Consider the following 13,300-nt stretch of genomic DNA (forward strand, 5'->3'; position numbering starts at 1 on the left):
GCTAGCTTGGGGCTTACGGGGGTGAGTAGGGAGCAGAGAAGGCAGAGTCCTGGATGGGCATGGGGAGGGGGCGCTCTCCTTGGCTAGGGTAGCCCTGCTTTGAAAATCAAACGCATCAAATCAACAGCTGCTGAGGTCCACGTTCAGGCACAGACTTAGCTGGGCTGGAGTGGAAGGCCAGGACTGGAGTCTTACTGTGCCCGGGGAAGCGGCCTTGGGCTCTTCTGCCCCAGGGGGTGGGTCTGGTAGTGGAAGGGAATGGTCAAGTGTCCACTGGGATGCTGCCCATCAGCTCAGGTACGCTCCCTCCTGTAAGTGTTGGAGGATCACCCCCACATTACAAATGGGCAAACCAAAGCGCATGCCCGGTGATGGAAGAGCCCTGTCTGTCCAGCTGGGTCGGTACTGAGTTTTTGCTTCGCAGTGCCCCCAGGGCCCAGAGCCTGGGCCTCTTCATTTGTGAATTTTATCACCACGTGACTCCTTCTGAGGCTGAACTATGCATTTAGCCCTACTGTGTGCTGTGCATGCAAGTACACAATGTGCTTCAAGTATACCGTCTCATCCACACAGCATCCCTGCAATGGGGTAGGATGGGCCCCGTGCTGCACATGAACTCAAAAAAAGAAAGGTATTTGCCCATGGTGACACAGAAAGCACATGGCGGGGACTTCCTGCCCACTGGAAGGGCATCTGTATGAGTGTGGAGGCCGCTGGCTTTAACCCCAGGTCCCAGCACCTAGTGCAACCACTGGTGTGTCATGGGCAAGCAATAAATATCTAGTAAAAGGATGAGTAAATAAATGATCGACGAACCCCTTCTGGCCCCAAACCAGTGCTCTTTCCTGGTTCTCACCCCGCCGGGATCTGGGAGCCGAGAGTAGGCGCGCTGGGTGTTCCCAGCGGGCCAGGCTCCCGGTGGCGCGGGGGAGCACGCCCGGGTAAGGGTTCGCAGGAGGGCCGGGGCCCCTCCCTGGCTTGGCCCACACAGGGAGCCCTTGCCCTCACCCTCATCCTGCACAGCCGCTCCCGGGGACCATATGCAGTCCCAGGGGATGCCGGAAGGAGTTCACTGCAGCATAAACATATGGGTTATACATCCAGTGATTCAAAAGGTCCTGCTGTGCTGTCCTCACTCCCCCCCAAACAATGTGGTTCCCATGGCAATGAGCCTCACCAAACCAGAGCTTGCTGAGGGCCTCCTAGTGAACCCTTTCCCGGGCCCTTGGTTAGGCTCAGCTCACTTGCCCAAGTGCCCTGGATTCCCATAACGCTGATGCTCACGGGCCACCAGCAGGGGCAGGGCGGCTCTGGGGGCAGAAGTGTAGGCTGCAGAGGTCAGAGGGCCTGGATCTTTGGGCCAGCTGTGTGACTTTGAACATGCCAGTAAACCTTTCAAGCCTCAGGTTTCTTGTCTGCAAAGTGGATACAATGGTATGGGCTGGCTGAGGATGCACAGTCACACCTAGCCGGATGCTTGGCACAGAGTGTGCTGCAGCGAACGCCAGCTACAGGAGGAGCTGCTTGGTGCACATAGCCAGTCGTCTCTTACTGCAAGGCCCCAGGCACATCAGGGGGAGGGCACGCACAGTCACAGACACACAGAGCGGTGATTCATCTAGAAAAAGGGAAGCCCACAGCCGCTCCAGCTGTACCAAGCCTGGATGTTGCCCTGGGAGATCCCCATCAAACAGCCCATTCATTCACCTTGAACTCACATTTCTCCAGGCTTCTCTGAGCTCTGGGACTCCCAGACTAGAAACCAAGACAGACAGAAGGAAGCTGGTGGAGAAAGTGCACAGAGACCTGGGCTGAGTTGGGTGAGGAGGGGAAAGAAGGGGAAGGGCTTGGATGCGCTAGAGGTCAACCTGGCAGCCTGTGGGTATGAGGCCACCTGCTGTTAACTCCATTGAGCTAAAAGGTCCCTTGGGGAAGAGACAGCAGAGAGTGGAGCAGACAAGGCATTATTAATGGCCACTGTTTATTGAGGGTCAGCCAAGGGCCAGAGCGATGAACACAAATAAGGCCGCGTCCTCCCCACCCACTGCTTAAAGCATTTTGATGGCTCCTTCCTGCTGTCACCACCAGGACCCAAAGCCTCAGTGTGGCCTGGCCCCTGCCCACCTCGCAGCTGAATGTGTTCCCAGCCTCTCTGCCCCCAGCACTTGGGCTTTCTTTGGCTTTGGTTTTCAAAAAACATGCTTTTCCAGCCTCAGGGCTTTTGCACACACAGGTGTTCCTATCTGGTATGCCCATGTACATCTTTCCCCGGTCCATTGATTGTATCTTATTAATTTTAAGATACCCACTTAGAAAAACCAACTTTTTACTCAAATAATTTCAGGCTATGTAAAAGTTGCAAAGAATAGTATGGGTAGTTCCCATGTTCTCTTCACTCAGGTCCCCTAAATGTTAGCTTTTTACCATGTTCACATTTATTTGGCTCTCATTCCTACTGGCAAGTCCCTATTATTTATTTATATATATGTTTAGCACATCCTCACTTTCTGGCACAAGAAGATGTCCCAGGGTCATCTTGTACTTTCTGGGTGGCAGCCCTGCAATTGGCTGTTTCCCTGAAGTGCCCTGGTTCCTTTTAGTGAAGAATCATATTCAGAAACCAAGATCTAGAAACTAGGGGTGCTCTGTGCTTCTGGGTAAGATGCATCTTTTAAATCTTTGGAAACAGGACGCATTCTATACACTATGGTGTCTATCAAACCCCCTAGTTTGGCATTTGACTCTTGTCCTCCTGGCCATTCTTCCATTAACCAGAACCTGAACGCACCCGTGAGCCTTGGCCAGGACCCCTTGCCCACCCTCCCTGCCCTTCTCTCAGCCCTGTCCACATGGCCCCCTTGTCCTGTCTCTATTTCCATAGAACCAGGGCCTATGAGCCTATGTTCTACCAACTCTGGCGGTTCACCCGGGCAGGCTTGCTGCAGGGCAAGGTGGGTTGCCCTTGGATTTCACCCTATTCTGATCTCTGCTATTACAGACTCTTCTTTGTTATAAATTGGGTGGGAGATAGGAAAATCCTCTGGGATTGAAGAAAAAGTCTAAAAGCTCTTTCAGTAAGCATAAAATAACACTGCTAAGGGTAAGAAGGCTTGGAGTCACAATTAATTGGAGGAGATTTCCTTTCTTGGTGTTATCTAAAATAATTGTGTGTTGACAATCAGTAGTGTTTTAGATTCTGAAATAGATCACACCTAGTTATCCTTCAAAACTGCGCTCACACGATTTCCTCATGAGTGCTTTTCCTACCTAACACTCAATGCATTCAGTAACATAGACATTGGGGCCACCGTTGGTTAATGTCCATGTGGAGGTCCCGCCAACCTGTGCTCTTGTCTGTGTCTCTTGTATTCATAGCTGTATCATTAATGCCTGGCACATTGTAGGTGCTCAGTAAAGGTTCATTGACTGGATGACTGAATTAATTGAATCTTCTCCACAAGGCTGCGAAGCAAAGATGACTCTCCCTACTCTACTGATGAAGAAACTGAGGCTCTAAGAGCCAAAGCTTGTTCAATGTTGTTCTACCAGTAGGTGGTGAAATGGGGACTCAAACCCGGACTTGCTGGAATCCAGTGTCTGAGCAAAGTGTCTCAGTGGAGGAAATGATTTTAGTGGAGAACTGAATTGAGTTATTGTTCCCATGAGGAGGCATGTGTAAATTCTTAGCAATCGGGACAGCACCAATATGACCAGGAGAGGGGACAGGACAGGGGCCAGTGTAGCAAAACTGGGGCCATAGACGCTCAGCTCATCCTTTGCCATTTTCCCATTGGTAGGCTTGGATTACCCTGTCCCCTTATGGGAGGGCCATGCAGAGTATGGGTCAGGAGCTTGATCCCCGCCAGGGACCCTGACCCCCAGCTCTGTGTGGCTAATCCCGGGCCCTGCCATGGTCCCTTCTGTGGCGGAGAGTGCACTGTCCTTAAGAGCTCTATTAGCTCACCTTTCAGAGGAGCACACTGAGGCCAAAGGAGATTAAGCAACTTGGCCAAGGTCAAGGTTGGGAATTTGAACTTGAGTGAGGGTTTATACCACAGCACTTCACTATCTGAAATTCTATTCTCAGCTATCCACACTCTCTGGAATGCAAACACCCCAGAGGGTAGCCTTGGGACAACAGTGCCCCGGTGTGAAGGTGGATGGGGCCAGCCCAGCTGCAGACCCACCCAGATGCTTTTAGTGATTGCAGGCCTCACCCAAAACTGCTCAGACTGAGTTTTCTGCAAAAGTCGGGAGAGACAGGGGAGCTGAATGGATTCGAAAGGGCCATTCTTTTTAATATGCCTGCAAGAGAGGGCGCTGGGCACCGGAACACAGTGGTGAGGATGTGACAGACAGGAACAGTGTCCTGTTAGAGGGTTGGGTGAGGGTGTTGAGATGAGGGCCGTGCGGCAATGAGGCGATGACCGTGGCCGCTTATAAATGGGTCTCAGCTGGGGCCCTGGTTGTCCTCTGGGGTATACGGTTTGGAGGCTAGCCCTCCGGTAAGCAAAAGGCTGGAAGACTCAGCAGGAAGTGAACCTGCCCAGTAATGCCCTTCACCTGTCTCCACTCCTCCATCCACTCCTGGGGTAGGAGGTGTGGTAGCTGGTGGAAGCGGGGAGGGAGGTGTTCATGGCTGGCAGAATCTGGCCCTGGGCAGGCAGGGGTTAACTGCAGCCTGCCACTGCTCTGCCAGAAGATTTGGGGGGCGGCCCAGGGTTGCCTCTGATGAGCACCACCTCTGTGGCCTGTCCCCACCCCTCCTCACCGCCCCGGGGCCAGCCCCTGAGCTCCCCAACAAGATCAGACACACACCTAGGCCAGTAACCAGATCTCAGGTGAGAGGGACTACATGTGACTTGAAAACACCTCCCAGTGCTCAGACAGGCCTGGGGTTCTGGGAGAAATGTTGAGGGCAGCACCCCAGCCTACAATTCCTCTGGCCCCAAGGCCCTTGCTTCAGGTGTGGTGAGGAGGGGGCTCAAGCAACCTGGAATGGAGAGGCCAATGTGATCAGGCAAGGCGGCTTTAAAATGAACTCCTGGCCAAAGAACCTGGCACATTGTGTTCCTTGCTTAGGATACACAAATATAGCTTAAACAGAGCTTAAATACACACTCAGGTGTGACCTGAGGAGACTGCTCCCCGGCCTGTGCCTGCAGGTCCCGCATTCTCTGGAGGCCGTGTCAGCGCCTGTGAGCACGCCCAGGCCAGCTTCACGTCTGCGTCGGTCTGCACACTCACCCACATGTAACTGAGCCCCAAGCCCACCCAGCTTTCTAAAGCAGGCATCTGCAGTGACAGCAAGAGCATCATGTCATTATGGTACAGTCGTCCAGTCATCTCTTACTGGGGTGGACACACTGAGGAAGGGGAATTGACCACTGCTATTCAAATGGAGAGCAACGCTTCCCCACTTCCTCTCCGCACATCCCTCCCCCTCTCCAGTAGTCCCTCACACAGGGAGTATGGTGGCTGGAACAAGACTCTAGGGAGCTCAGTGGCCATGTTGGGGCTTTCCCTAGTCTCTCCCCTTTCTCTTTGGACAGACCCAGCGCCTCTCAGTCTGCTGGCAGTTGCTGTGGTCTCCTTGCATAGTCCTCTCTTCTCTGCTTGTTTATCTCCTACCCTACCCCCTCCTCCTCTCCCTCTTCTTTTCCTCCTCCCTCCTCCAACCTTCTGATTTTGGAAGGGCAGCTGTGTGCAGCTAACTGCACCCCCTCCCTTATGTCCAATTCCGAAATCCTGAGGAAGTGCAGCCAGTGGGAGGACAGGGAGGGAACCCAAGCCAAACATCCTTCTCCCCTCCCTTCCCAAAGTCCTCCTTGGCACCACAATGTTAACCCCTGCTCTGCACATGGAACCCACAGACTGAGAAAATCGTGACGGTCCTGACCGGGGAAAAGGCCTGGCAAACTTCCTTCGCCAGTTCTTTATTGAGCATCTACTATGTGCCAGGCACGGAGGAGTCAGCAGTGAACAAATGAAATGAAGTCTTCGCTCTCATAGAGTCACTGACTATAGAAGAAAGCAGGAGGGCCTCCTTGGGGGTCTTTGTGTTTTTCTCTCTCTGTTCATGGTGGACAGTTGTCCCTGGTCCCACCCCCTGAGCCTGAGGAACAGGGGCAGGATTTAACACCGCTCAGTGAACACGTGTTTCCTGCAGAGCCCCTTTTAGGCTGGGCCTTGTCCTCCACCTGTTCCAGAGCCTCTGGGTTTTGTCCCTGGGCAGCTGTCTCGCTCCACCCCCTCCCTTCTGTCTTATCTCCCTTCCTCTCTCCCCTACCTTGGGGCACCTGCCAAGCTTCTCAGTCCTGACTGGTCCTCCCAGCAGGGAACAGTCAGGTTCTGAAGGCGTGGGGGTGGGGTCCTGGCCTCTGGATAGTTTTAAGCTGTCCAGGCCTCTCTGATGTAATTCCAGGTTGAGGGCGTGGCCCCGGTGTCCAACAGGGAAGGCCTAAGTGCATTTCCCCCATTTTCAGTTGGAGTTGTGAAGCGTCGAGGGTGGACTTAGGGGCTTCTGAAGAAGACTGGGCACCGCAAAGCGAGGTCAGAGAAGACAGGACGGAGCCCAGCAGATCCAGAGGTGGACATTCAGGCATGGGGCTGATGCTCACTCTGCGAGGGCAGTGAGAGGTGGGGGCCCTGTGCCTCCTTCCCGGGCCACTTCCAAAGCCCTCTGTGCCAAGATGGCTGCAGGAGGCTCCTGGGGCAGAGCCCAGTTTGCTGAGGTCAAGGACAAGAATGTGGAAGAGTGAATGAGGCAGCTCTATCTACTGTCTCTCTTACTCCTGTTAAATTCTGCTCAAGGCAAAGTTCAAATTTTACCTCCTTCAGGAAGCCTTTCTTGATTGCCCAGATAAAAACCTACCTATCAATCAGTTCCTCATACATTCCACAAGGAATTCCTTTGGATTCACTTCGTGTACTTGAATCATCAAACTTAGATTTGGAAAGGACCTTGGAGTTGGCTTAGTCTCCTCTACTTCAGGCAAGGCCACATGGACATTTCACACATGTAGATACCTTGCCCTGGGGGCAGAACCCCAAGTACCTGAGGCCTCGTGCAGGTCTAGGAGCACAGTGCTTTGGTCACATCATTCTTATGGGATGGGGGAGGGGCGGAGCCTGGAGGTTCTGGATGACTTGGGCCCCTCTAACCCCTAGCCCAGTGCCAGGACTCTGGCTGCTGAGGACTTTCAGGAGCCCCCAGGTGATGACGTGCCCTATCCAGAGGGACTGGGTGTTTCAGCCAGAAAACCTGCAGCATGATTCTGGGAAAAAATTCTTTGTGGATGTGGGGGCCAGATTAGGCCCCTGCCCTGAAGGGTTTGTAGAGATTCTTCATTCCTCAGGCAATACAAGAAAAACCACAACAAAAAACAAGTAAAAAAGCCCAATAAAGATTCTGATTTTCCCTATGATAACCTTTTCACTTTTTAAATATCACATTCTAAAAAGTTTTTTCAGTTTTTTTTGGTGTGTCTTGCTTTGCTAGCGACCTCAGCAAAGAGTATTAGTTTGTGTGTTGGAAAATCCAGGTATGCATGGTCTGTGTACGTGAGCATAGATTACCATGCATGGGTTACAGATGCACAGAGCACGTGTACACACATTACATCACATCATATCAACTAGTGGTTGACGGTGGCTTGCCCGATGGAATTCCTTCATTGCGCAGTTGACGAGAGGGAGCGTTCCGACTCTGACATTGTTTAGGGACTGCACTTGCAAGGAAGTAGGTGGCACTGGCTTGGCCTGGATGCATTGTTCTCACCTGCAACACGGGGCCAGAGGACAACACCATCTCTGAAGTCCTGCCCAATTCTTCAGAAAGGCTGGAGCGCCGCGGATGTGTCCAGGAAGGGGAGGAGGAAACGTCCTCTCCTGGAGGAGGCCAGGCTCCCGCTCTAGAGGCAGACACGGCCTGGAACATCTGTAGGGCCACAGCTGCTTCTCTTTTTATGATGGGGATAAATCGAGGGGCCTCTTGCCCGCCTCCCATAGAAACAGACAACTGCTGGTCTGAGCTGCTGGGGAGCCAGGATCAGAGGGGCTCCAGAGTCTTGCGGCCGGCTCAGGAGTCTGAGGTCCAAAGATAGCAAATGGCAGAAGGAATAGACAAGACGGAGTGGAGGTGTGGACGGGAGGCGTGAGGAGGGAGAGGGGTGGTTGGCAAAACTGATGCCTGGGCCAGGAGAACTTCATTTACTAATTACTAATTTGTAAAACTAAGGTATCTTTATGAAAATTTGGACAATATTGAGGTATACAGATAAAAAATGAAAAGTTTTTTCCTCCTCCCATTTCCTTCCTCATTTTACTTCCAACTATGGTCATTTTGGTGTACTATTGAACAACATGAAGGTCAGGGGCGTCAACACTGCCCCCTCCCCCCCGCCTTAGCACAGCTGAAAATCTGCATATAACTTTTGACTCCCCCAAAACTTAACTACTCTTTCTTAACTATTGCTTCCAGGACCCCCCACAGATACCCAAATCTGTGGATGCTCAAGTCCCTTAGATAAAATGGGACAAAAAAAATGCATGTAGTAGGCCCTTGCATCTGCGGTTGGTTGAATCAGCATATTTGAAACCCGGGGATAGGGAGGGCTGACTGTATATTTATTGAAGAAAAAAAAATCCCAGTGTAAGCGGACCTGCATAGTTCCAACCGTATCGTTTAAGGGTCCACTGTATATTCTTTCAGACCATTTTCTCTATGTATGTTTTCTATATACATTGTTTTTATTATTTTTGTAAAAACTCGAGTTATCCTGCGTGTATGGTTTTGCAACTTGTTTTTTAAACAGTACACCGTGGACGCCCTCTGTGCCTGTTGGTAAGTCAGGGCTACTTCGTTCCTCTGACAGCTGTGCGGAATTCCATCGCCTGTTAGAATTTCTGAGAATGCTGTGGTCAGCATACTTGTTCACGTATCTCTGTAGCATACTTTCCTGAAAGTAGAACAGTCAGTTCCAAGAATATGTAACTCCTAAGTGGGATGGGCTGAGCCAGGGTTCCCAAAGGCAATGCAGTCCCACCAGAGCACCCTCTTCCTCATAATCTTATCCACACTCAGCACCAGGAGTCCTTTATACATCCCTCCATGTAAATGGGGTGTGTAAACAGAGCTTAAAGAAAATGTAGCCCCTTGTGGCCTCATCAGCTTCCAGTTTCCTCTTTTCCAGGTAAGACAACAGGTGAAGGGAAAAGGGTGTGGTTTCCGTCAACGACACGCAAAGGAGACAAAGGCTGGGGCTGCTACCCCCGAGGTGGCCCTGGGAAGGGGTTCAGCGACAGGAGGGGCGTGAAGGGGTTTTCCGTGCCGGCACATTGCCTGGGACCCAGCAGCCCCACGCAGGGAGTCAGAAAGGCGGGGTAATAATGCCCAGGGTCCGGAATTGGTCACCTGACACTGAATTGCCTAAGCTCAAATCCCAGCTCCGCCTCTCACTAGCTGCTCTTCTCTGAGCAGGTTACATAATCCTTTTTGGCATCCATTCCCCAGTTTGTTAAGCAGGGGTGATGGAGGTGAGCTTCCCCAGCTCCCAGGGTAAGGATGAAAAGGATCCATTCATGCTTGTAAAGTTTAGGACAGTACCTTGCAAGAAATGGGAGACTGAAGTCACTTTCCAGCTAAGAAACCATTCCCCACTGCCGACACACACACACACGCGCGCGCGCACACACACACACACGCACGCACACACGCACTCACACACCCATGTACTCACACACAACTTCTCTCCCTTGGATAAGCGCTATGAACAGTTTGGTACATGTCATTCCACACTCTTTGGAATGTTTGGACACACGACAGTTCCGTGTGGGTGCATGTGACATGTGGGTGCATGTGACAGTTATAAATATTCCTGTGTGCATATGTTATCATTAAGAAGTCTTTTTAAATTAAAAAAAATTTTTCATTGTTTTTTGAACAAGTATTATATACACATGGTGTGAAATTCAAAAAGTAAAAAAAGGGGTATGAAGTGAAAACTCAGCACCCTTCTCTCCTCAGTGTCCTAGCTGTTCAGGGCCCCATTGTTACCAATTTCTTGAATATCCTTCAAGAGATATTTCAAACATTAAAAAAATTTTTTTATTGTATTTTTCCATTACCATTTAACCCCACTTATATACTCCTCCCTCCTCAAGCATTTTTAGAGATGTAAGTTTATACATTATATATCCTTACACAAATGGTAGCATATGTCAGCACCTCTTTTTTCGCTTAATGATATGATTTGCATATATCTTTTCATAGCACCACATGTAGAGATTTGTTTTTAGGTTTTTAAAAAATTTTAGGCTGCATGATATTTCATGGTAAGAGGTACAATTACTTCCATAATCCTCTTAAAAGAAAACTTAGATTTTCTAATATTTTGCTTATTAATAAAGCTATAATAAGTATCCACATAAGGAGTCTTTTTTTTCTAAGGGAAAGAAAACCCAGCTAAAACTGATTTGAACCAACAAACAAAATGGAGTTTGAAGGCTTAGCACTTGTAAAGTAGTTCAGCTATAATGCTAACTTCCCTTAAAGCTGGATCCAGCCACTCAGTGTCCCCACAGCCCTGGTTCTTTGTCTCTTTTCTGTCTTTTGGTGGGCTTCCTCATCAGGCTCCACTCAGTGTTTGCTCCTTGCCGCCTACACCGGATCTAGCGTCTTCCCTATGGAACAAAAAGGCTGCTGCAGCCCCCGACCTCCATCATCAAACCACACCACCCAAGGCAAGGGAGACTATGTCCTCTGTAGCTTCTACGGGGCAGAGAGGAGATGAATCATCCCCGGAAAGCCAGCAAACCACAGTGTCTTCTGCACTGTCTTGTCACTTGCCTTTTTCATTGTAATGTTCTATCAGGGACATTGTCCCAGGTCATGTGTGCATACCCCCATTTCATGCATCCTCTCCATGTGCCTCACCATGTCCTGCATCAAACTGCAGGGGCGTGGCCCGCTGCTTTTTTATCACTGGATCACATCTCTGTGTTACTCAGGCTTCTGGAAGCTGTGTGTGCAGGAATCTTGCCTGAGTGCTGTTTGCATACTGCCAGTCTGAAACAGAATGCCTTGGATAAACACGTGGTGATAGCTATTGACTCACGACCCCACTGACAGGGTACAGCCCAGGGCTTTGCCAATGGCTCCCAACTTGAGAAAGGGCCGGGCCTCGGAGCTGCAGGCTAAGAAGCTCAAAGAGAAGTAAGAGTGACTGAAAGTGAAAGTAAAGTGAGAGGGGAGGAAAGAACCCCAGAGGGTGCAGTCTGGGGAGGAGGGGCAGGGCCAAGAGTTCATTCAAGCCAGCCCAGTGAGGCGTCTGGTGTGGGGGCAGCGTTGGGATAGGTGGGGGCGCTGTGGGTGGGGGAGGCGAGGCGAGGGGAATGAAAAAAGAGAGAGAAAAATGTGTTTTATAATTAGTCATTGCCCCCTGGGGTGATACTGGGAGTTTTCACCGGAGGTGGGTAGACCAGATTTGCAAAATGACAAACAGGGGCTAACCACCGGCTGGGGCCGCAGTGGGGCTTCCGGCCCTGATGGCAGAAGTCGAGCTTTCTAGTTTTTTCTCTTTCCCGCCCCCGCTACATTCAAGATTCTGCCAGACAGTGGAAATGGGAGGGGAAGGCATCTAAGGGGAGACTTCCCCGAGGCCAAACCTACCTTTCCTGACATCCCCGTGGCCTCTCCTCTCTGCTTGTTCTTAGAACCAGGAATGGGGACATAGCGGTGCTTTCACTTGGAAAAGGCTCAGAAAATGACCTTGTGTCCAAAAAGCTCGACTGACTGAGGTTCCCTGAGGTTCTTGGGAAAGATGAAAACATTCCGGGGATGGGGAATCTGGATAAAACCCCCATTCCTCCCTTCCTGCTGCAGAAAGTGGCAAAAGGGCAGGAGCACATTGAGACCTAACCCGGACGGCTCATTGCATGCGCAGGAAAGTGGAGGTTGCTTGCTCCCGCAGACACTCCTGGGGATGCTGGCATCAAATGTCAGGACCGAGACCCCTGCCCTTCACACACACAAAGGGCACGCCCTGGCCTTTGCTCCTTTGTTTTCCAGAGCAGCGGCTTTCAAACTTTTAAAACCATGACCTGCAGTAAGAAACACATTTCATATCTCAGCCCATTACTCAGAGGAGCATTTACATATGCTGAAGCAGCTTTCACAAAACCATCATTCCTTTTTACCCGCTGTAATTTACATGTATGTTTTTTCAGTCTATTCTTTTTTTTAAACAATTCTGGGTGAAACCCACTAAACTGACCTCGTGACCCACAGTTGGAAAGAACATTGCTCTGGGGCAGCTGATTCTTCGCTCTTCGGGGTCTTCAACGCCTAAAAGCTGGAAGTTGGCCCCAGGTCCCCTGATGAACTTCTCCCTTTTTACCGGCACACCCTGCACCGGCCCGTAGTCCTAAAAGTCACCACCTCCATCAGGTCAGCACGTCTGTTCCAATCAGACCCCCTCTGACCTCCCGACATGCTCCCTCGGGGGCCCCAGGGGAGGCGTGAGGAGCCTGCTCCTGGCAGACTGTTTGAGACAAGGGGAACGTCTCAGGAGGCCCACCGGTTCAGGTCCAGTGGACTGCTTTGGGCTGCGAGAATCCTGCAAGAATAAAATACTTAGTTCAAGCAACTTACACAATGAGGGGTTAATAAAATCACACACCAGGAAGCCCAGAGGTGGGCAGTTCCTGAGTTGGAACCAAGAGATCACATGGCCTTCTGTTTATTTCCCTATTGTCATCCCTGAACCTTTGGAATTATCCTTCTCTGCCTTAGCCCAAGTGTGGCAAGAGCCTCGAGTGCTATGTTAAGGGGCTTTTGCGGGCAGCAGGAGAAGGGAAAGGTGGAGCCTGGGTCTCAGCCAGCTGGGTGAGTGAGTGAGTCACTGGGTGGCTGGGCCCCTGCAGCCCCATGTAAGGACAGGCTGCAGCCACCCACTGCCCGGACTGTGTCTGGGCAGAAATGGGCATGTCTGCTGTGCTGGGATAACCCTGTGAATCAGGAAGGCCAGAAGTGCTTATCATCCCTTTTCTTCCCACAAATCAAAGGCCCCCCAAATGGAAGGGACTCCTGGCCTCACCTACAGATCTGGTCCGAGCAGAGCAGAGAACCCAGCGTCCTGTCCCCAGCTGGGCGCTGGGTTCCCTGGAGCAGGAACGGCCAACCAGGAATGAAGGGAGCTCTCTGGTGCCCCCTTCACTTGGGGCTTTTTCTAAGTCCCACCTGCAGCCCCTCAGCCTGGCCCTGGTTGCCTGCTGGTTTTCCCAGGGAGAGCTGGGAGGC

The 13,300-nt window shown here is 51.2% G+C and overlaps 1 protein-coding gene across 1 annotated transcript in view; it reads right to left on the reverse strand.

The window, feature by feature from the left end:
- Window positions 1–1,240: 1,240 nt before the first annotated feature.
- Window positions 1,241–13,300, reverse strand: part of LRRC74A (leucine rich repeat containing 74A) — a 102,801-nt gene continuing 90,741 nt past the window's right edge. The window contains exon 14 of the mRNA XM_054567605.1: window positions 1,241–1,310. Within this exon, the coding sequence (XP_054423580.1) occupies window positions 1,241–1,310 (70 nt within the window). The remainder of the gene's footprint in view (window positions 1,311–13,300) is intronic.

Source organism: Pteronotus mesoamericanus, unplaced genomic scaffold (assembly GCF_021234165.1).
Source record: "Pteronotus mesoamericanus isolate MK-2021 breed Mesoamerican mustached bat unplaced genomic scaffold, CSHL_Meso_final contig_182, whole genome shotgun sequence".
Taxonomy (NCBI): Eukaryota; Metazoa; Chordata; class Mammalia; order Chiroptera; family Mormoopidae; genus Pteronotus; species Pteronotus mesoamericanus.